The sequence below is a fragment of the Myxine glutinosa genome, chromosome 5 (assembly GCF_964187855.1).
Source record: "Myxine glutinosa chromosome 5, kmMyxGlut1.1, whole genome shotgun sequence".
In the NCBI taxonomy this organism is placed as follows: domain Eukaryota; kingdom Metazoa; phylum Chordata; class Myxini; order Myxiniformes; family Myxinidae; genus Myxine; species Myxine glutinosa.
This window is the reverse complement of record NC_136265.1, coordinates 69802701-69827550: the sequence shown is the minus strand read 5'-3', so window position 1 is coordinate 69827550 and position 24850 is coordinate 69802701. Positions and strand designations below refer to the sequence as shown.

At 46.7% G+C, this 24850-nt stretch overlaps 1 protein-coding gene across 1 annotated transcript in view; it reads right to left on the bottom strand.

The window, feature by feature from the left end:
• Nucleotides 1-24850, bottom strand: part of LOC144892120 (uncharacterized) — a 93394-nt gene that overhangs the window by 53021 nt on the left and 15523 nt on the right. The window contains exons 3-5 of the mRNA XM_078777336.1: nt 17051-17113; nt 16809-16949; nt 43-105 (exon numbers count right to left, since the gene is read on the bottom strand). Of these exons, the coding sequence (XP_078633462.1) occupies nt 43-105; nt 16809-16949; nt 17051-17113 (267 nt within the window). The remainder of the gene's footprint in view (nt 1-42; nt 106-16808; nt 16950-17050; nt 17114-24850) is intronic.

The following is a 24850-nucleotide window of genomic DNA, read 5'->3' as shown; positions in this document are numbered from 1 at the left end:
ACAGAAGATTATTGTTCTTATTATTATTGTTGTTCTTCAAACCTTTGACAAGCGAGGAGGAATCATCAATGAACTCGGACTCCACCTTTACTTTCACAATAAAATCTGAAAATGAAAACATCCCATTCAAACTCAAAATGAAATAGTACTTCCAAATAAACGAAAAATCACAATACAGCTCCGGACCGCAAGTGTTTAGTTCTTATTCTCTTGAAACATATCGATTTGAAACCCAAGAGGAAAAGGAAATCCGATGATCTGACCTTCTGTTGGTCAATATAGAGCTAGTAAATTTCCACAATCGTAGAAAACGGACAGAATTCACGGAGTCGGTGACTTGAAATGGATAACTGAATTTGACAGAAAAAAAAAATAGCGGAATGTGGCAACTTAGAGAGAAAAAAAGTAAAAAACAAAATATTGTCTGATTTTGTGTGCACAATTCTCCAAAGACTAAATTATGAATAGTTGTAAACAAGCGGTCATAGACCGGTCCTTGTGAAGTCAGTCGCTCCGACCTTGCCCTTTGGAAGTCAAGAACAACAATAGGCTTCTAGTTTATTTGTGAACAAATTACGTGATCAAAAATATACAAAATCTGTTCAAATTTAAAGTCAATCGGATGGAAATTGAGGCCTGTACGTGATCTTGATCCTTTACATTTTGCCTTAAAAAGCAATAAGCTTCAGTGACCCACGATTCAACTTCTGTTCAAATTTCAAATTCATCGAATAAAAATTGATGATTTTCGGCCACTTTGACCTTTTGATCTGAAAACAAAATGAATGCGTCTAGTTTTTGATTGACTAACAAATTAATTGACCCAACATGCAAATTCTGTTCAAACATTAAGTATCCCACGGGGGTCTTTTGCAAAGAGTAGGGCACATATCGCTGGAAACCTGGCCAAATTCCAAATTACTGCCAAAACTTCCTGTATTTTGAAATGGCGACCAATCCAGGATTGTAACCCTCGCTAAAGAAACAGTTTCAGCTCTGTAAACAGCATGGTGCATGATCTGGTCCAATGTGCACAAATAATTGTTTATTTTTCCACTGATAAAACAAGGCAGAATATATTCTTAGGTAAAATGCCAGGGGCATAGAAAAGGCCCCTTTATATGAGGGTATGTGCCATGTGGCAAAGTAAAGAAAAGAAGGGACATTCAAAAAATTTCGTGTGCATGCTGTACTACCCTTGTGTTCTTAGGAGGAACCAAGTAATGCTCTAGAAAAGTTAATATAATGGGGCGCCAATTTGATTCATACAGCTGCATGAAGAAGTAAATGTATTGTTGTGTTCTCGGGGGTGAACACCCCTGGGGACGAATAGCCGATCGAGCTGACCTCCGAGGCGTTCAGTCAACTCTGGTGGACCTTCTTTATACATGCGAGGAGTCGTGGAGGGCAGCAAAGCTCTTACCTGCACGGATTCCACTGGAGCATCCTTGAACCACGATAATCAAATCAAATCGACACGGAATTAAAATGCAACAATAAAAGGGTTTAATAAAAAACAATGCCAGGTAACAAGAAATGCAGGGTAAAACCAAAATCCTCAATGGAGCACTCCCATACTGACTCATATACACCACAAGGGGATAAATAACTCAAAGTAATAAATGTGTGTTTGGTTTGTTTGCTCAGTGCTCAGCTTTGAGCGGCCCTTGAATCCCGTCGGTCCTCGAACGGGTCCCTGGTCCGTGCGTGGGAAAATACACGCCTTGGTGTCTCAAGATCAAGACACCTTGCGGGTGTCTCAAGCCGCGTTCACCGCCACCTGCAAACGTGAAGCGAGTAGGCCCCCCTCCATCCTCATCCCATGCTCCACAAAGCACCAAGGTCTCTCAGGTGCACCCAGCCACCACAAAGTCAGCACCAACGAACCAGGGAAAGGATGGCACCGCTCGCACCATGCAGCCCGGACCAAGAGAAAGAATGCGTCTGCCTGTGATCACATCCACGAGGTCAGAGCCAAGAGCACGAACCTTGACCGCCTTTCATCAACTCGGGACACCAAGAGAAAGAAAATGCCGGGACACAGTATTTTTGTTCCCCGGTCTCCAACGTCATCCGATGACGTCAGTGTGTGCTCCAATCAAAGAGTCCACCTCATCGCTCCATCGGCCGGACCAATCACTACCCCTCGGGGCGGGGCCCCATTGTCCCTCCCGCAGTCCCTGACGATGACCCGGCTGGTGGCCTCAGCGGCATTTGAATGTCCTGGTTCCAGTTACTTTATTTGTTGTTATTAGTGTAGGTGCGGGGTGCATGGCTGGTGTGGTGTGTGTCTTTTATATGGTTTGCCACATGGCACATCGCATATAAAGGGGCCTTTTCTATGCCCCTGGCATTTTTCACAAGATTAATTTTAAATACAAACAAAATGCATTTGTTCATCGTACAAGACGTTATTAAAGATGATATAAACGACTTGAAAAACCAAAAAAAAAAAAAAAATTCAACCCAGACAGGATTCAAACCCACAATCCCCAGCTTGGGAATCTGATGCTTTATCCATTTGGCCATTGAGCCAGCACGTTAGAAAGAATTTTTTTTTTTTTTAAAGGGGTATAAAAGTGTGTATATATGTATCTATCTATAATTCCAGTAATCTCTGTGTGTTTGTTTGTACGTTTGTACGTTTGTACGTTTGTATGTTTGTTTGTCTGTGACCGCTGTTTCTCGACAACCACGGGTCCGATATACTTTAAACTTGCCAGGTATATTGCTGGGGACCCGAGGATGTGCCTTTTCAAGGTTTCATATTAATCGGACAATTACTTACCGAGCTATGTCCAAAAAACGATTCAACCAATCAGAGAGCAGCGAACTATCGCGTGTGCCGAACGTGGCGGACACACTCTGCCTCGGATGGCACATTTGAGAGCGTATTCATTTATTTCACGTTTGCAAACTATGTTGGCGCTATGTTGGCGTTAAACTATGTTTTAAAACTAATAAAAACCATTTCATGTAAATAGAGGGGGGGGGGGGGGATTGTCACTGTACTCGCACGAGCAGATGGCGGAAGTGCCTGACCGCCAAGTGAAGTCCGAGCAACTCGCGGTCGAAGGTACTGTAACGGCGTTCGGGCGGGCGAAGCTGCCGGCTAAAGAACGCCAGCGGTTGCCAAGCTCCGTTTTAAAACTAATTAAAACCCCGGGGGGATTGTCACTGTACTCGCAAGCCGTTCGCCGTTCGCTTTGGCGTTGCGAATGGACCAAAACATTTCATGGACCAAACCATTTCATGTAAAGCGTTCGCCGTTCGCTTTGGCGTTGCGAATGGACCAAAACATTTCATGGACCAAACCATTTCATGTAAATAGAGGGGGGGATATAATTTTAGATATAGATATAGTACGGGCATGCCCTAGTATTTATAAAAATGATATACAGTCACGTGAAAAAGTAAGTACACCCCATGTAAAGTTTTGACTTTTTCAACATATTTCAACATACAGTTATTTGATCTTCATTTCAACAATATTGATAGATAAAGGTGATTTAATAAAACAAATATCATGAAACATTTGCATTTTCTAGTCCATTGTATAATTTAAATAAACATAAATGCAAATTTCGCATGGGGAAAAAGTAAGTACACCCCTACATTTATCGCTACTTCAAACACCTAAAATTAGAATCAGGTGTACCAGCTCAGGTGCAAATGATTAGAACATCATTAGAGAGGATCTTGGAGGAACCTGTCTTATTTAACCCTCAGACATTTAGTTTGGTTTGCTCTTTGTTGTTGAAGTGTGCGGCATCACCATGCCTAGATCAAAAGAGCTCTCTGAGGCCTTCAGAAAGAAGATTATAGATGCGTATGAGTCTGGGAAGGGATTTAAAAAGATCTCCAAATAATTTGAAATCAATCATTCGGCTGTCCGGAAGATCATCTGCAAGTGGAGAAGATTCCAGACAACTGCCAACTTGTTCAAGCCAGGCCGCCCCAGCAAGTTCAGCCTGAGAGCAGACCGCAAGATGCTGAAAGAAGTCTCAAAGAACCCCAGAATGTCATCACGCGACCTCCAGGTAGCTCTTGCCACTTTTGATGTCAAAGTGCACGAGTCTACCATAAGAAAGAGGCTGCACAAATTTCATCTGCATGGGAGGTGTGCCAGGAGGAAACCTTTGCTGTCCAGAAAGAACATCAGGGCAAGACTAAAGTTTGCCAATGAACACCTAGGCAAAGACCAGCACTTCTGAAACAATGTGCTCTGGACAGATGAGTCAAAGGTAGAGCTATTTGGCCACAGTACCAGAAGACATGTTTGGCGAAAACCAAAGACAGCATTTGACCACAAGAACCTGATACCAACTGGTAAAGCATGGTGGTGGAAATATTATGGTTTGGGGCAGCTTTGCTGCATCAGGGCCTGGGCAGCTCACCATCATAGAATCCAGTATGAATTCTTCATTGTACCAGAGGGTGCTTGAGAATAATGCGAGGCCATCTGATGGAAGGTTGAAGCTCAACCGAAGGTGGACCTTGCAACATGACAATGACCCAAAACATACCAGTAAATCCACCAAGGAATGGCTGAAAAGAAAGAAATGGAGGGTTCTGGAATGGCCAAGTCAAAGCCCGGATCTAAATCCCATCGAGATGTTGTGGGGGGATTTGAAACGAGCTGTGCATGCAAGAAACCCCTCAAACATCGCACAGCTGAAAGAATTCTGCATGGAGGAGTGGGCAAAAATTTCTCCCAGTCGATGTCAGAGACTGGTAGACAGTTATAAGAAATGTCTCCTTGAGGTTGATTCTGCCAAAGGGGGCAATACCACCTATTAGAGCCAAGGGTGTACTTACTTTTTCCACATGCGAAATTTGCATTTATGTTTATTTAAATTATACAATGGACTACAAAATGTAAATGTTTCATGATATTTGTGATACTAGGGCATGCCCGTACTATATCTATATCGAAAATTATATCCCCCCCTCTATTTACATGAAATGGTTTGGTCCATGAAATGTTTTGGTCCATTCGCAACGCCAAAGCGAACGGCGAACGCTTTACATGAAATGGTTTGGTCCATGAAATGTTTTGGTCCATTCGCAACGCCAAAGCGAACGGCGAACGGCTTGCGAGTACAGTGACAATCCCCCCGGGGTTTTAATTAGTTTTAAAACGGAGCTTGGCAACCGCTGGCGTTCTTTAGCCGGCAGCTTCGCCCGCCCGAACGCCGTTACAGTACCTTCGACCGCGAGTTGCTCGGACTTCACTTGGCGGTCAGGCACTTCCGCCATCTGCTCGTGCGAGTACAGTGACAATCCCCCCCCCCCCCCCTCTATTTACATGAAATGGTTTTTATTAGTTTTAAAACATAGTTTAACGCCAACATAGCGCCAACATAGTTTGCAAACGTGAAATAAATGAATACGCTCTCAAATGTGCCATCCGAGGCAGAGTGTGTCCGCCACGTTCGGCACACGCGATAGTTCGCTGCTCTCTGATTGGTTGAATCGTTTTTTGGACATAGCTCGGTAAGTAATTGTCCGATTAATATGAAACCTTGAAAAGGCACATCCTCGGGTCCCCAGCAATATACCTGGCAAGTTTAAAGTATATCGGACCCGTGGTTGTCGAGAAACAGCGGTCACAGACAAACAAACGTACAAACGTACAAACGTACAAACAAACACACAGAGATTACTGGAATTATAGATAGATTATATCACCTTTACCAATCAATATTGTTGAAATGAAGATCAAATAGCTGTATGTTGAAATATGTTGAAAAAGTCAAAACTTTACATGGGGTGTACTTCCTTTTTCACGTGACTGTACCAATATAAGCCGACAAACAAATTTTCAGTCCCCCATGTTGTTAAAGTTGCATGCAGAGAAATGATTCCATATGAAGGGAGGGGTACTTTGCACCTCCCTTTGATTTTCCAAGATGATCTAAAATACTTCAAAAAGTAAGAAGAAAAAAATTATTCAACCCAGATGGGGCTCGAACCTACACTCCCCAGCATGGGAATCTGATGCCTTATCCATTTGGCCATTAAGCCAGCAGATTAGATTTAGGTAATAATATTTTGAAGAGTTAGAAAGTATGTATATATATTTTATATATTTATTTATTTATGTATATATATATATATATATATATATATATGTATATATATAATTGTATATATTTAATTTTAAAGCAAAAACTATAGCACTTAGGTGGAATTTATTTCGAAAGCCATAAACTGGACCTATTGGCCGATTTATATTCCAAGTTTCAGCTAGTTTCAATGTATAGCCCTTGAGATATAAGCGCCAACACATTTTTGGGGACGGATGGATGGACGGACAAACACCAACGTGACTTTGAGGGTTTTCTAAATAAAACTCAAGAATGTGGAAACAGACTCAGTAAGAAATGAAATCAGTAAGATCACCCAAATCACCCAAATCAGTAAGAAAGGCACAAAACATTGAGCGTGTAAGGGAGTCAGTTTTGAGAAGTCTGCATTGCTCCAGCCGAAAACATGCATCAGCCTTAATAATTCCTCACATGTCACTACGCCGCATATTCCATAAGGATTTAAACTTTTATCCCTATAAAATTCAAACTGTCCAGGAATTAAGCCAAGATGATGAGATTGCCCCCTATAATTTTTGTGAGGGAATGCTTTCATTGATGGACGGAAATGAAAACCAAAACATTGCCAACTATTTGTTCATGTCTGATGAAGCACATTTTCATCAGTGTGATGATGTCAACAAGCAAAATACTCGTGTTTGGGCAGCCGAAAACCAAACAGAAATGCACATGAAACCGTTACACAGTCCCAAAGTCACAGTGTGGTGTGCACTTTCGTCGTTCAGCATTACATCTTTGAGAACGAAAACGGAAATGTCGTCACTATAACTGCAGCTCGATATACCGATATGGTTTCTAACTTCCTCTCCAGAGAATTAAACAGACTTGCAGAAGTGAGCCCAATGACGTGGTCTCAGCAAGATGGTGCAACCTCCCACACCACCAGTGTCCATGACTACTGCAAGGGCGCTCTTTCCAAAGCATGTCATTTTCAGAAACGGCGATATTCCATGGCCAGCGAGGTCACCCGGTTTGACTGCATGTGATTATTTCTTGTGGTCATATCTAAAGGACAAAGTGTATGATAACCATCCACAAACTCTTCCTGAACTTAAGGAAAACATCAGACGTGAAATCAAGAATAATAACGTGGCCATGTTGCAGAACGTCATGAATAATTGGCGTCCATGATTGGAGGAATGCGTCAGACAAAATGGTGCGCATCTCCTCGGTGTTCTTTTCCGCAAATAAATGGCATGTTATGTACTTCACTTTCTTGTAAGAATTTGTTTTGAAATACAACTTTTTATTACCTTTACACTTGTGTTAAAAAATAACCATATTTCTGACTCACTATATACAGACTTGGCATTTAATATGGAATTTTTTTTTTTTCTTGACTTGGGTTTACTTTCTGAACTCAGTATATCAATCTGGTGAGTTTCTTTTACCCTTCGGTGATGTCTTTGTTGAAAGAACCATGTCACTGATTGTCTTTCGCAGCAAGAAGTCAATAACAGGATTATATCACAGGTGGCGTGACAAAATGTAAGGACAGGTACATTTGACGATTGGCTTCACAATCGGGTAAATAAGGGTTGTTGCGTTCTGTATTACTGGAAAACAACTGCTGCACGTCTACAAAAGTTATTGCCGCTTCCTCTGGAGATGGTCCGTCAACTTGACAATGTTGTTTGTCATGGAGTGGTGGCTTTACGAAATTCTGGCATGAAACAGCGTGCTATTGCTCGGCAGTATGGCATCACTCAAGGTCAGGTGTCAAAGATCCTGAAACGAAATGCTCAGAGGGGTGTCCCTACTCCAATACCGAGGCCAGGACGTCCACACAGAACCACAAGGAGAGATGATTGCCAGCTGCACCGGTTAGTCTGCAATGGCTGTACCAAGTCAGCTAATCGGCTTAGGGCTGAGTGGCAGCAACTGACAAATGTGCCTGTATCCAGAAGGCTAGTCAACCAACGACTGGTTCAAGCAGGCTATCGTGCCAGGCGTCCCCTGAGAAAGCCACGCCTGACCAGACAACACAGCCAGCGCCGATTACAGTGGGCCAGAGAGCACCGTCAATGGCAGCCAGGACACTGGAATCACGTGACCTTCAGTGACGAGTCTAGATTTCTGGTCTATCGTCAAAATGGCCACGTCCGAGTGCGCAGACAAGTGCATGAAGCCCATAACGAAGATTGTATAGTGCCAAGAGTCCAAGATGGAGGTGGTGGGGTGACCGTTTGGGCTGCTTTTCATGCAGGGGGCAAAACTGACCTGGTTGTTCTGAATGGAAACCTGAACCAGTTCAAGTACAGGGTCATTCTGGAAGAAACATTGCTTCCATTTGCTCGTGCAGCCTTTCGAGGAAACTTTGTCTTCCAAGATGACAATGCACGGCCTCATCGTGCTCACATGATCCAACACTTTCTTGCTGACCGTGGTGTCGAGGATATGGAGTGGCCTGCCATGTCCCCGGATATGAATCCGATAGAGAAGTTGTGGGCAGAATTAACGTGTCAAATCGACAACTTGGACCAGCAGCCGACCTCTGTGCGTGAATTGCAGCAGGCTATTGTCACTGCATGGCAAGCGATTCCTGCCCAAACCTTGGCAAATCTCGTGAACAGCATGCCTCGACGTGTACGTGCTCTCCTGAATGCTCGTGGGGGTTACACGAAGTACTGAACTGTAATTTTACTGTCCGTAATCCCAGTCATAATTTAGATTTTGTTTTTGTTGAAAAAAAAATTGGCTAATGTGCAAAATAAAGAAATACTTCTGGAAAACGCACAGAAGTTTAACACAATACTGTCCGTGAATTGAGTTCGATATCAGTTTACATCACTTTCAAGGATCAATTTATTTGCTTCGAAATGTCAAATGTGGTTTTTGTTTCTTTTAAAGGTCACATTAACAAAATCTAGAATAATTTCAACATAATTCCAATGAAATTTTGTTTCTAAGTCATCTTGAAAAGTAAGTTCACCCCCACAAAAAAAAAATTCCATATTAAATGCCAAGTCTGTATAAAGGGAGGGGCGTTTTGCGCCTCCCTTTGATTTTCTGAAGCATAATCTTGTTTTTTTGGAAAAGGAGAAGTTGCTTTGTTGATACAGAAAATCACTGGCTCTATCAATATTTGACCTTTGGAATTGCAGACACAAAGAAAAGTTATTTTGTTGATCCTATCTGAACCACACCACCACATCACCAACCATAAATCAACAAAGGTGCCACAACTGACCCCCTCAACTCCAGATATATCAGCTCACTTCCAATAAATCATTAAGGTAATGGAATATATTGTAGTGAAAATGTATATCAAAGTTGAACCCAGGAGTGATGCCCACTTAAACCGCAGAGGGGCGTCTATAAGACCTCGGACGTCCGCGACGCTGAGCCACTCCTGTGACATTTTACTCTGACATGTAGTCCTGAATGGTACGTACTCGCTCATGTATTCTAGGCTTGCTTGCATTGACTAATATAATCGATCCTCCCTATATGATGCCAAGATCCTGATATCTATTGCATGATTGTATTTTACAGGATGATGCTAAAGATCTGATTGAGATTAAACCTACCTATGGGACAAGTTGTGGACTTGGTTTATATTCACAACACTTAATCTCAATCAAGATCTACGGAAATGGTGGGACACAAGATGATCCATGTACCGACCTTCAGCGCTGACCCACAAGCTGCGGATTCGGGCTCGGAGTTAACTCACTGGCTCAGGTCACTGGAGAACCAGTTCAAAGCCCAGGAGACCGTTCCCACTGCTGAAACGAAACTGGACGTTCTGCAGACTAAAGTGGACCACCACGTCTACAGGAGCATTGAACGATGTACGACGTACGATGCCGCTGTGGCGGAGCTAAAGCGAATTTACATTTAGAAACGGAGTGTGGTATACACCAGGTATCTGCTCTCATCGCGGCGGCAACAGCCGACCGAGTCGATAGACCGCTTCGCCCAGAAGCAACGACAACTACTTGCGGACAGTACCCAAGAGGTCCACACTCACGAGCAAGTCCAGGACGATCTTGTCCGAGATGCTTTCGTCTCTGGGATCGGCACTCCTGCTCTCAGGCTCAGACCTTTGGAGACAGCTGACTTGACGTTCGCGGAGGCTCTACGGGTGGCTCACGTCTACACTGAGGCCCGGGAACAATCTACCGCCTATGACCACACACGGGTCGTCGCGGGGACTTCTCAACTCGCGCGACCGGAGAGGGCTACCGCCGAGGATACGGGAGCGGACCCGACCACGCTAGCGGAGCCCTTGGCCGCTCCCGAGGTGGACTCGGATTCCGGCTTGGCTGCGGCTACGGCGGCCAGGCCAAGGCCTGTACGAAATGCTATGTGTTACTTCTGTGGCAACCGACAGCATCCCAGGTCAGCGTGTCCGGCTCGGGAAGCAATATGCCATTTGTGTTCGACAAAAGGACATTTTGCAAAAGTCTGCCGAAAGACCGCGCAGGGCGCGCGAACTCGCACGACCTTGAATGGGCTTATCGCCGAGCCAACGGACCGAGCACAGAGCGGGGCGCCTCACCCGACTTTGATGAGCGGTCCTCCTCCTCGTGGGCCCCTGGCTGCACGCTCGACCTTGGTGAGATACATCGGGCCGCCAAAACAAACGGCACGAACACGACCATCCTTGACTGGAATCCGAACGCCCTCTGAAGGCTACTCAAACAAACGACAAGCTCCCGCTTTGACGCAAACAATGCACGTGACACGAGCGCCCTCTGACGGCAGCTCGTACGAACTACATGCTCTTGCCTCAGCACGTGAAACTACAGATGGCTGCGATCCTTCTCGCGTGACACGAGCGCCCTCTGACGGCTGCTCGTACGGACTACAAGCTCCTGAAGCTCCTGCTTTGGCACGACCAAAGGCTCCAACGATGCCTTTGACACGAGGGCCCACCGGAGGCCGCTCAAACAACCGGAAAACTGCAGCCGGCGTGGCCTCCACACGCGAGGCGCGATCTTTTCGCCCGCAAGGCTCAATACCTGCCGGATCTTCCGGCCTTTCTAAGGCCATTATTCCACTCATGGTCGAAGGCGTTTTTGCGCGGGCTTTAGTCGACACGGGGTCTACGGATAGTTTTATCGATCAACGACTGGTGCGTAAACATGGGTGGCCGGTCCTCGGGACAACACGACGGATCTTCATGGCCTCCCAGGGGCTTCGCCTCAGCACAAAAGGGGAATGTCGATTGAAACTTGTGATAAAGGGACGCATGTTTCCATATGTACATCTCATGGTCTTGCCTGCTTTATGTGCTGACATTCTGTTAGGACACGATTTTCTCAAGCGACATGGACGTTTGGAAATGGAATTCGGTGGGACTGACACGCTTGCTGTGTGTGCACTAGCGAAAATGGAAATTGAGCCTCTTTCGCTGTTCCCCAATCTGACCACTGACTGCACTCCTGTAGCGGTGAAATCACGGCGCTACTCACGAGCGGACGCGCAATTCATTGCGGAAGAAACGGCCCAGCTCTTAAAGGAAGGTATCGTAGAACCGAGCCGGTCGCCGTGGCGGACCCAGGTCTTAGTGGTGCGAAGTGAAGCCCATCGCCGACGCATGGTAATCGACTATTCACAGACGGTTAATCGCTTTACACAGCTGGACGCCTATCCCCTACCGGGGATGGTCGCACTGGTACGACAGGTGGCCCAGTACTCCATCTACAGCACTCTCGATCTGCGTAGTGCGTATCATCAGATCCCCATCTCTAGGGCTGATCGCATCTATACCGCCTTTGAATCGGGTCAAAGGTTATACCAGTTCACCCGACTACCTTTTGGGGTGACGAACGGGGTCTCCTGTTTTCAGAGGGCTATGGACGACCTCGTTACTAAGGAGAACTTGACCGATGTCTTTGTATATCTGGACAATCTTACGGTTTGTGGGTATGACCAGGGGCATCATGATGCTAATCTGAAGCGCTTCCTCGAGGTCGCGCAGAGGTATCGCCTAACCATGAATGAGGCTAAGTGTCGTTACTGCCTATGCACGATAGATCTTCTGGGGTACACCATGACCCATGGCTCTGTCGCTCCAGATAAGGAGCGTCTGCGACCTTTGCTCGATATGGCTCCGCCTAGCGATCGGGCTTTGCTGAAGCGCGCTCTCGGGCTGTTCGCCCACTATTCGAAGAGGGTGCAAAATTTATCCGTGAAGCTCCGCCCCCTCGTGGCCTGCGACACGTTCCCCATGGGCCCAGCCGCCTTGGCAGCCTTCGGGGGCCTTAAGGCCGACATCGCTGGCGCCGCTGTGGCGACGATCGACGAGAGCGAATCTTTCGTCTTAGAAAGTGATGCCTCGGATCATGCGATAGCGGCGACACTCTCCCAGGGGGGGGGGGGGGGGGGCGCCCAGTGGCTTTCTTTTCGCGGACTCTCACCTCCGCTGAGCGGAGGCATTCGTCTGTCGAAAAGGAAGTGTACGCCATCGTTGAGTCGATTCGGCGATGGCGACCGTACTTACTCGGGCGATGCTTCCAAATCATCACGGACCAACAAAGCGTAGCGTTCATGTACGACACCTTACATGCTCAACGCATTAAGAATGAGAAAATCACTCGCTGGCGTATCGAACTCGCCGACTTCTGCTACACCATCAAATATCACCCGGGGAAGGATAACCTGGTCGCCGACGCCTTATCGAGGCCGGCTACGTGCGCGGGTATCATAACTCTGGAGGGTCTGCGCGCTTTGCACGGCACTATGTGTCATCCTGGGGTGACGCGTTTCGCTCATTTTGTGCGTAGTGGTAATCTGCCATACTCGATTGAGGACATCCGCCGGATCTGCCCGCGACTGCGCTATATGTGCGGAACTCAAACCGCGTTTTTACAACCCTCCCATGGGGACGCTGGTTAGGGCTACTAGACCGTGGGAGAGATTGGCAATGGATTTCAAAGGGCCGCTGCCGGTGTCGAGTAACTCTCGTTATCTGCTCACTATCGTTGATGAGTACTCGCGATTCCCTTTTGCTTACACGTGCGTGGATATGACGGCTGCCACGGTCATACGGTGCCTGCAGAATTTGTTTTCTATGTTCGGGTATCCGGCCTACGTGCATACCGATCGGGGTGCGGTGTTCCTGTCCCAGGAAGTGAGGGGTTACTTGCTCCAAAATAATATCGCTTCGAGTTACACCACACCGTACAGGCCCCAGGCGAATGGGTAGGTCGAACGCTTCAATGGGATTATATGGAGGGCCGTCATGCTGAGTCTCAGGACCCTCGGCCGTGGCCTTGATAAATTGGCTTGGTCGCTACCTGCGGCGCTGAACTCGATCAGGGCTCTACTATGTACGGCCACCAACCAGACTCCTCATGAGAGACTGTTCCACCACCCTAGAAGCTCGGGTAGTATCCGATCTTTACCCAGTTGGCTCGCTGAGCAGGGGCCGGCCTATCTCAAACGTGCGGTTCGCACAAGCAAATACGACCCCTTAGTGGATAAGGTGCAGGTTAGGGTGGTCCAAAAAACATCGATCTCTCCGATTTTGATGCTCTGCTGGATTATTGTTAGAAATGGTCGAAAACATTCACCCACCAAATATTTTCGCTCAATTCCATCTCGAAACTCATACACACTTCAATTGAAATATGGCGTTTTTCACCAAATTTGGCTAAATGAGAACAATCCAATAGCAACCTCGGTGGAAAAAGTACATGCACTATTGTACTAAGCCATTTTGTGGTTCATGACTGTTTGCATGCGCTTGCGCCTGAGAGTGTGAAATCATCATGGTCGAAACATGTTTGACAATGCTTGAAACATGTTTGAAACATGTTCATACATGTCTGACTCATGTTTCGACCATGAGGACTTCACAGGGGTATGTACCATCAATGACATTATTTAGGAAAAAAATATTTCTAAAGTCTTTGAAAGTCATTAAAATTGACCAAAATGACAAATTTATATGTTGAGTGTGTATGAGTTTATAGATGACTCAGATGCAAAATATTTTTTGGGTGAATGATTTAGACCATTTCCAACAATAATCCAATAGAGCAGGGGTCGGCAACCTTTTTGACATGAAGTGCCAGTTTGAAATGTTCTTCTTAATTAGTGTGCCATATCAACATTAAGTTTAACATTAAGTTTAATTATGACACCACATCAATAAAATATTTCCAACAGACATGGAATTTTATTCCATCCATATAGGCTACATGCATAGCAACAACATTTTAAAGAAACATTTACCGAACATCTACCGAACCTGAACCGCTTCACTGCAATTCCTGTGGGAGATGTGAGCGGGAGGCCGTACCGTCAATCAAACTAAATAAGACAGGCCGCCTGTTACGAGAAAAACTACTACCCCCATTTTCTATGACCACCCAATAAAAAAACTCAAAATAATGACGAGATTAATATTAAAACGCAGAAGGCAGCCTGAATGATAACAAAGAGTGGAGATGCAGCCGCTGACCACCGGGTGTTAACACACAGTCGCTCTTACAGCACCTCAGGTTGCCACGAACGGCGTATCGGGAGGCACCAAGCCTGCATCTCCTGTTTTATATCTGCGATTATTATACAATTCGGAATAATGATGAGATTAATATTAAAACTCAGAAACCAGTCCGAATAATAATAATGAGTGGAGATGCAGCCTCGGACCATCTGCTGTGAACAACACCACTGTTCTTACAGCACACCCGGTTGCCGCGAATATTGTGTTTGAATGTGCCAGGCCGGCATCTCATGTTGTTCATCTTTGATTATTATTCCACTAAAACAATTTGGAATTGGAATGTTGACTCTGCTCTGATCCATCTACCTCATCACCCTGCACAATCACACCGGACTACTGTTATAGTGCAACACGCGCAACAGCCAATGGCTGTTCAAGAGGTGATTTGGCATGCAGCGGAGAGGGCACTGCTTTCGCCAGTGTGCCAATTATTACGCTGCCGCGTGCCAATGGTGGCACGCGTGCCTAAGGTTGCCGACCCCTGCAATAGAGCATCAAAATCCAGATAAAAAAGTGATTTTTTTGCATTTTTGGACCACCCGAGTGCAGGTACTCCAGGCTAATCCCGAGCATGCTCGTGTGATGACGGCAGATGGATGCGAGTCCACTGTCTCCGTACGCCATCTCGCCCCATGTGGGGTCATCGACCCTCATGGGGATATCGACGAACCGATCTACGAGTCTATGGACTCCCCCGAAGCTTCCTCTATGGAACATCTGCCATCCCTTCCTTCGTCAAATACACCCCTGCATGAAGGCCCGGAGGTGCCCCATCCGACACCCGCCTCCAGCGGCTACTCCGATGCAGGGGACTCTGGGCTTGGGGAGGCCGTACCCGGTAGCTTCCGGACCCGTGCTGGCAGAGTAATTCACCACCCTGACCGCTACGGATGGACCGACTGACACGGAATGATGTCCCCAATCAATTAATGCTGACGCACGCTTGCTTCCTGCCTTGCGGCAGTGTAGTTCTAACGGCGGGGAGAATGTAGTGAAAATGTATATCAAAGTTGAACCCAGGAGTGATGCCCACTTAAACCGCAGAGGGGCGTCTATAAGACCTCGGACGTCCGCGACGCTGAGCCACTCCTGTGACATTTTACTATGACATGTAGTCCTGAATGGTACGTACTCGCTCATGTATTCTAGGCATGCTTGCATTGACTAATATAATCGATCCTCCCTATATGATGCCAAGATCCTGATATCTATTGCATGATTGTATTTTACAGGATGATGCTAAAGATCTGATTGAGATTAAACCTACCTATGGGACAAGTTGTGTACTTGGTTTATTTTCACAACATATATCATCACAGTTGATATGAAATCCTTCCTTTTCTTGAACAACCTCATCTCAAATCACCAATTTAGTTTCAGACCACGTCACTCCACCTTGGACATGCTGCTTCTACCCACACAACAATGGATGAAGGCCTTCAATGTCAGACATGAGATCAGGACAGTCTCCTGCCTTACTCCTCAAACTCTCTGCCTATGGTGTCCAAGGCCACACATGGCTTACTGACCTCCTCCACTCTCATGGCCAATATGTGGGACTCAATGGAATCCTTTAATCTCCACTAACTGTCAAAGCTGGAATCCCCCAATGCAGTGTACTTGGCCCAGCCCTATTCCGGATCTTCATCAATGATCTCTCTCGCTCTCCGCTTTATCTATTTGTTGATGACTCCACCCAATGCCGTGACATCCCTCATCCTTCAGACAGGCAGGCTGCAGCCTCTTTCCTCTCTTCATACATTGAGAAAACCTATTCAGCCTACTCACATATAATGCTGGTGAAAGATGTGGGCCTCCAGCTGTGTTTTAGCAGCATGTGATGTTTCAGCAGTAATGAGCATTTGTATGAATTTGTATTTTGCATAGAGATGTTATATACAACTTGAAAAATAGCATATGGAACATTCCCCCGATATGGTACCAGTAACTCTAATTTGATGGTTGGGCCCACTGACTATTTGTGAAACAGACTTTTCCTAGATGTGTCTGATCAATCCTGAGTAAAGGCCAGAAATGCAAAGTACAGAAATATTTCTGGGTATTTTAGAAGCAACAACTATCCCTGTCTAGTGAAGATAAACAAGCCCACTTGGTTGACTACAATTTAATATATCTGTTATTCCACAACGTTTGGAACAAAATCATTTCATCAACAACAAGAACAAACAAAAAACAGTAAAAACAGTGAGATGTGTTCTCCATGACGCTCGGCTTACCGTCGAGCTGCTGAGCAGCTTTGCCGGACTCCATTGGAGGAAAACTACGAGGTTCCAGCTTTACATGCTTATTCCTCAACATATCTTGGGAAGTCTGAAAATAGCTTTGGAATGTTTCCCTCGTCCCCAGATGAGCTTCAACTGCAAAACATTTGATAAATTTGTTCTTCCTCAGGGAAGCTTTTCTGTTATTAGAACAATCACCAGAAGATTATTATTTTTATTGTTGTTGTTCTTCAAACCTTTGACAAGCGAGGAGGAATCATCAATGAACTCGGACTCCACTTTTACTTTCACAATAAAATCTGAAAATGAAAACATCCCATTCAAACTCAACATTAAAGAGTACTTCTAAATAAACTAAAAATCACACAACAGCTCCGGACAGAAAGTGTTTCGTTTTTATTCTCTTGAAACATCGATTTGAAACCGAAGAGGAAAAGAAAATCCGATGAAAAAAAAAAAGGCAGTCCAAACGCTCATCACGTGACACCTCACTGGCCCAATGGGATGAGCAAACCACATCAGCGATTTATTCAAATCACCATCCATCCAATATGGTAGCCTCCATATGCCCGAGTAGTGTGACATAGGGCACAGGGTGTGACATAGGGTACAGGGTATGGCATAGGGCACAGGGTCATCTAAAAAAGGTGCAAAAACAGACCCCAGCAACTACAGACCAATCAGCCTTCTCCCAATTATCAGCAAAGTCATGGAATCCATCATTGCTTCGGATATGAAATCTTTCCTCTTCTCCAATGGCTTCATCTCTGATCATCAATTTGGTTTCAGACCAGGTCACTCCACTCTGGACATGCTGCTTCTGCTGTCTCAACAATGGATGGAGGTCCTCAATACCAAACAGGAAATTAGAGCTGTCTCCCTCGACATATCACGTGCCTTCGATACGGTCTGGCACCCCGCTCTGCTCACCAAACTCTCCTCCTTTGGTATCCATGGAAATCTCCACGCATGGCTGGCGGACTTCCTCTCTTGTCGTAGTCAACGTGTGGCCCTGAATGGGTTTCTCTCATCTCCTCTTCCTGTTTAGGCTGGAGTTCCCCAAGGCAGTGTTCTGGGCCCTGTGCTTTTTCTGGTCTTCATCAATGATCTCTCTGACTCTCTTGAAAATCCTCTCTATCTCTTTGCTGATGACTCCACTCTCTGCCGCTCCATTCCTCATCCCTCAGATCGGCAGTCTGCAGCCTCCTCACTCTCTGCAGACCTGGACAAAATCACAGACTGGGCAAACAAGTGGAACATGTCTTTCAATCCTGACAAATCTCACACTCTTACGATGTCTCTCCGAAAAGACCGACTGGACAACCCTCCCATCTACTTTCTGAATAATCCTCTCCAAGAAGTTCTGTCACTCAAGCTTTTGGGTCTCACTATCTGCCATGATCTTTCCTGGGAAAACCACATTTCCAAGCTGGCCTCCAAAGCCAGTCGCCGACTGGGCATCCTCCGTCGTGCGACGTCCTTCCTTGGCACACCTGAGCTCCTCACCACATACAAGGCTTTCATCCACAGCACAATGGAATACTGCTCTCCCCTCTGGGCTGGTGCTCCTGCCTCACACCTAGCTCGTCTTCACGCTGTTGAAACCAAAGCGTTCAGAATCATTGGAATCTCCCGCGATGACGCTATCTCCGAGGGCCTTTCACTTACTCACCGCAGGCAGGTTGGTGGTCTTTCCGTCTTCTACCGACTCCTCTCCGGCCTTGCTCCCCCAGCTCTCTCTGGGCTCTGTCCCCCAAATATTCCTGCAGGTCGCACAAGATCTGCCTGCAACCCTCTTATGGTTAAACTGCCAAAATCAAGACTCTCTGCTCACCTTCACTCCTTCATTCCTCTTTTCTCCCGCCTCTGGAACAAACTCCCTCACTCTCTTCAATCCCACTCCTCCCTCCAGGTCTTTAAAACGGCTGTTCACCACCATCTCTTATCTTCCCCAATCCAAAGCCTTGATCTTTTCTACCCCCGCTAATTTCGCCCCAAATCCACTTTTTTGAGGTGACTTTTGTCTTCTTTCCTGGAAGTCCTTGGTGTCCTTGCGTTTTATACCTATCCTGCCTCCCCCCAGGCCCTCTGCCTCCCACACATCTCCCGATGTCCCTGCCCTCAAATGTTGTGTTTGTGTGCTTCCTCCCCTTCCCTCCCCATCTTGTCGACCGCTCCCACTTTTATGTGCTTTGTTTACTTGTTTGTTTGATTTGTTTGTTTGATAAATGTTAGCTCTTTCACGAGCCTCGACTCTGCATACAAAAAAAAAAGAAAAAAAAAAGGCTGCGACATAGGGCACAGGGTGTGGCATAGGGCACAGGGTGTGGCATAGGGCACAGGGAGGGTGTGGCATAGGGCACAGGGTGTGGCATAGGGCACAGGGTGTGGCATAGGGCAGAGGGTGTTACATAGGGCAGAGGGTGTGACATAGGGCACAGGGTACGACATAGGGCACAGGGTGCGACATCGGGCAGAGCGTGCGACATAGGGCAGAGGGTGCGACATAGGGCAGAGGGTGCGACATAGTGCACAGGGTGTAACATAGGGCACAGGGTGCGACATAGGGCACAGGGTGCGACATAGGGCACAGGGTGCGACATCGGGCACAGGGTGTGACAATGTCAAAAATGCTGGTCCTGAACCTGCATTTCAGTCTGATGATGATGACGATGATGATGATTAACACAGACCTGATTCGATGACGTTGTCAAGGTTAATATCCAGGATAGGTAACATGGCCACGTTCATGGGATTTGATGTATTTTTCGTGGTGAAGTGATCTCGGTTTATATTCAGAATTCAAATTAAATTTGTCAATGTATGTTCATTCATTCATGCATTACAACTTTCATGAAATTTGACACACTAGGGCATGCCCGTACTATATATATGCCCGTACTATATATCTATCTAAAATTATATCCCCCCCCTCTATTTACATGAAATGGTTTGGTCCATTCGCAACGCCAAAGCGAACGGCGAACGGCTTGCGAGTACAGTGACAATCCCCCCCCTCTATTTACATGAAATGGTTTCGTCCATTCGCAACGACCACAGAACCCCCCCCCTCTATTTACATGGAATGGTTTGGTCCATTCGCAACGCCGGCACACGCGATCGTTCGCTGCTCTCTGATTGGTTGAATCGTTTTTTGGACATAGCTCGGTAAGTAATTGTCCGATTAATATGAAACCTTGAAAAGGCACATCCTCGGGTCCCCAGCAATATACCTGGCAAGTTAAAAGTATATCGGACCCGTGGTTGTCGAGAAACAGCGGTCACAGACAAACGTACAGACAGAGATTACTGGAATTATAGATAGATGATCTATATTATTATTGTGTGTGGTTATGCCATTTAACTGTAGAATTGTCCATCAAAATGTTGTCTGCTGCTCTGTGAAGGCAACCCACTCCCTCGAGTTCTTGACATTCATTGACAGTCCCAATGACTATTCGCCTGAATGTTGAGTGATGCCCGAATCGGCAGTTACTGGGGCCTAAACTTGGGCTCCGACCCCAAAATGACCCTTTTCGGATGCCTCCTGAGAAAATACTGTCGGGATTTGTGAGAACATTTAACACAAGATACACAGGTTTTTTTTTTACATTGCCTAGCTGAAGGTGTGTAGAACAAGTAGCCACCCCCCCCCCCCCTCCCTATCCGATCAGTGGAACAAAACTCATTTTCTAGGTGCATTCTTGGCCACGGCTGATGGTCTAATTGTTTTTTGTTTTTTTTGTATACAAGATCGAGGCTCGTGAAAGAGCTAACTTTAATCACACAAAAAGTCAAACCGACACCCAAAACACAAAAAACAAGGGGAGCGGCAGACAAGATGGGGAGAGAGGGGGAAGGACACAAACACAACATTTGAGAGCAGGGACATCGGGAGGACTTGGGGGGAGGTGGGAGAGGTATAAAACATATGAACACTGCAAGGACTCTGGGGTGAATTACCGGGGGTAGAAAAGATCAAGGTTTTGGATGGGGGAAGATAAGAGATGGTGGTGAACAGCTGTTTTAAAGACCTGGAGTGAGGAGTGGGATTGAAGGGAGTGGGGGAGTTTGTTCCAGAGGCGGGAGAAAAGGCGAATGAAAGAGTGAAGGTGAGCAGAGAGCCTAGATTTTGGCAGTTTAACCATAAGAGGGTTGCAGGCAGATCTTGTGCGACCTGAAGGAATATTGGGGGGGACAGAGCACAGAGACAGCTGGGGGAGCAAGGCCGAAGAGGAGTCGGTAGAAGACAGAAAGACCACCAACCTTCCTGCGGTGAGTGAGTGAAAGGCCCTCGGAGTTAGCTTCATCGCGGGAGATTCCAATGATTCTGAAAGCTTTGGTTTCAACAGCGTGAAGCCGAGCTAGGTGTGAGGCAGGAGCACCAGCCCAGAGGGGGTAACAGTATTCCATTGAGCTGCGGATGAAAGCCTTGTATGTGGTGAGGAGCTCAGGTGTGCCAAGGAAGGACTTTGCACGATGGAGGATGCCCAGTCGGCGAATGGCTTTGGAGGCCAGCTTGGAAATGTGGTTTTCCCAAGAAAGATCATGGCAGATAGTGAGACCCAAAAGCTTGAGCGACAGAACTTCTTGGAGAGGATTGTTGAGAAAGTAGATGGGAGGGTTTTCCAGTCGGTCCTTTCGGAGAGACATTGTAAGAGTGTGAGATTTGTCAGGATTGAAAGACATGTTCCACTTGTTTGACCAGTCTGTGATTTTGTCCAGGTCTGCAGAGAGTGAAGAGGCTGCAGACTGCCGATCTGAGGGATGAGGAATGGAGCGGCAGATAGTGGAGTCATCAGCAAAGAGATAGAGAGGATTTTCCAGAGAGTGGGAGAGATCACTGATGAAGACCAGAAGTAGCACAGGGCCCAGAACACTACCTTGGGGAACTCCAGCCAGAACAGGATGGGGAGATGAGAGAAATCCATTCAGGGCCACACGGTGCCTACGACCAGAGAGGAAGTCCGCAAGCCTTGAGTGGAGATTTCCATGGATACCATAGGAGGAGAGTTTTGTGAGCAGAGCAGGGTGCCAGACCGTATCGAAGGCACGTGATATGTCAAGTGAGACGGCTCTGATTTCCTGTTTGGCATTGAGGACCTCCATCCATTGTTGAGACAGCAGAAGCAACATGTCCAGAGTAGAATGACCTGGTCTGAATCCAAATTGATGATCAGAGATCAAGCCATTGGAGAAGAGGAAGGATTTGATATCCGAAGCAATGATGGATTCCATGACTTTGCTGATAATTGGAAGCAGGCTGATTGGTCTGTAGTTGCAAGGATCTGTTTTTGCACCTTCTTTGTGTAAAGCGGTAATGTTTGCTGATTTCCAAGATGCTGGCAGATGACCTTGAGCAAAAGAGAGGGTGAAAAGAACAGAGAGAGGGTGAGATAGAGCGGCAGAGCAGGATTTTAGGACCCGTGGGCTGATGCCGTCTGGTCCAGTTGCAGAATCAGAGTCGAGGTATGATAAAAACTTCTCCACCTTGTCAGGAGAGAAGGACACAGAGTCCAGGAGCAGTTGGGTTCAACTGGGAAAGGTGGGAATAGAGAGAGATGGGTTTGGGACACAAGATTTTGAGGCAAACACAGAGTTGAGGCATTCGGCTTTGTCACGTGCGGTGTCAACTGTGTAGTCATTTGAGGTAAGGGAGGGGATGGAGGGGGAACAAACACCAGAAACGGATTTGTCCAGATGCCACCCGGATTTGGAGGAAGGAGACAGGTTTGAGAGTTCAATCTTGAGTGTGGAGAGATAGTGCTTCCTGGCACTCCTGAGGGTAGACACACACTTGTTTCGAGCTTGGTGGAAGGAACTGAGATTGCCTTCAGTTGGATTTGCCTTCTGAGAGGCAAAGGCAAGTTGTTTCAGGGCAACTGCCTCACCACAAGATTCAGTGTACCATGGACGGGAGGAAGGGTAAGACAACTGAAGATGTGATGGGATAAATCTGTGCATGAGAGAGAGCAGTTTGCTTTGGAAGAATTCCCAGGAAGAATTGATGTCAGAGGCAGTAGAGATGGGAGACCAGTCCAGATGATTGATGGCTGCTTGCAGACCGTGCCAGTCGGCCTGAGTGAAATGCCAGACTCGTCGGCGCTGAGGAGGCTCTCTGAGAATGGCCAGAGAGATGTCCACTTTAACAAGCACATGATCAGAAGAACCGATTGGAGCAGAAGAAGAGCAGCAGACATTTGCAGTGAAGTTAGTCATAACCAAGTCCAGAAGAGAAGATACTCCATTGACTGAGATCCGGGTCGGGAAATTGACAGATTGTCAGTCCCAATGAGCCGCAGAAGTCCTTTGCTGAGGTGCCATGGCTGGTGAGAGATGAACCCACACCCAGCCAGCTAGCATGATGACAGTTGAAGTCGCCACATATGAGGAAGAGAGAGTTTGGATGAGTTGATAGAAGTTGGTCCATGTTGTCCGACAGCGAAATGTAAATGGAGTCATCACTGTTTGAGGACGGTACAGAACACATATGAACAAAAGGTGGGAGCGGAGAGGAAGCTGTAGCCAGAGGTACTCCTGGGGGTGGGGTGGAGAGAGGGCAGTACAGGGAGAGTGAGGAAGAGAGTTTTTGATAAAGATAGCCACCCCACCACCAGGATGAGGCTCAGGTCTATCGTACCGGAGGAGGGAGTAACCAGGAAGAGATATTAAGGAATCAGAGACATCTTGAAGGAGGAAAGTTTCTGTTAAGCAGATGAAGTTTGGATTGTCAGAAGCAACCTGAATGGAGAGATCAATCATGTTTGAGCGAAGGCCCCGGATGTTTGAGGTCCATACCGTTAATCAGGAGAGAGGGGGAGCATCGGGTGCAGGACAGGGGAGGGGTAGGGTCAGATGAAGGGTGAGAGGGGGAGGTAGGAAGAGCAGTTGATAGTGTGTCAGAGATTACAGAAGAGTTACAAGAAAGGGAAGGATGAGGAGGACGAAAGGTTTGATGATGATGGGATGAGGCACAGTGAGGGGTTGTTTGAGGGGGGGGGGAAGAGGAAAGTAGAAGGTTGGGGGAGGTGGAGGTATGACATAGAAGGGAGACGAAGTGGGGGAGGAGGCAGCTTTGAGAAGGAGGTGGGAGGAGGGAGAATTTGGGAGGGATGTTTGGGGGGGAGATTTGAAGGGGCGGGGTTGGGGGAGAGTTTTGAATGGGAGGGGCAAGGGGGGAGTTTAGGAGGGGAAGGGCAAGGGGGGAGTTTAGGAGGGGAGGGGCAAGGGGGGAGTTTAGGATGGGAGGGGAAAGGGTGGAGATTTGGAGGGGAGGGGCAAGGGGGGACATTTGGAGGGGAGGGGCAAGGGGGGAGCTTAGGAGGGGAGGGGAAAGGGGGGAGTTTAGGAGGGGAGGGGCAAGGGTGGAGTTTAGGAGGGGAGGGGAAAGTGGGGAGATTTGGAGGGGAGGGGCAAGGGGGGAGTTTAGAAAGTGGATGATTAATGAAAGATGAACATCTATCTATAATTCCACTAATCTCTGTGTGTATGTTTGTATGTATGTATGTTTGTATGTATGTATGTATGTATGTATGTCTGTGACCGCTGTTTCTCGACAACTACCGGTCCGATATACTTGAAACTTGCCAGGTATATTGCTGGGGACCCGAGGATGTGCCTTTTCAAGGTTTTAAATTAATCGCAGAAGTAGTTACCGAGCTATGTCCAAAAAACGATTCAACCAATCAGAGAGCAGCGAGCTATCACGTGTGCCGAACGTGGCGAACAGACTCTGCCTCGGATGGCACATTTGAGAGCGTATTCATTTATTTCCCGTCGGCAAACTATGTTGCCGTTAAACTATGTTTTAAAACTAATTAAAACTAATTTGCGATTCATCGTAACTGCGATTTGCGACCTTCCGGACAGTGAGGACTGCACTTCCGGCAGCCAATCACAGAACGCGTTATTGCGTAGGCGTGGCCGATGTGAGAGCGAGCCGAGCCCAGCGCGTGCGCCATTACAGTTCGTAATTCGATTTCTTCCGGAGAAAATAATAATTTCTCGATTTCTTATGCGCATTATTTCTCCCAATT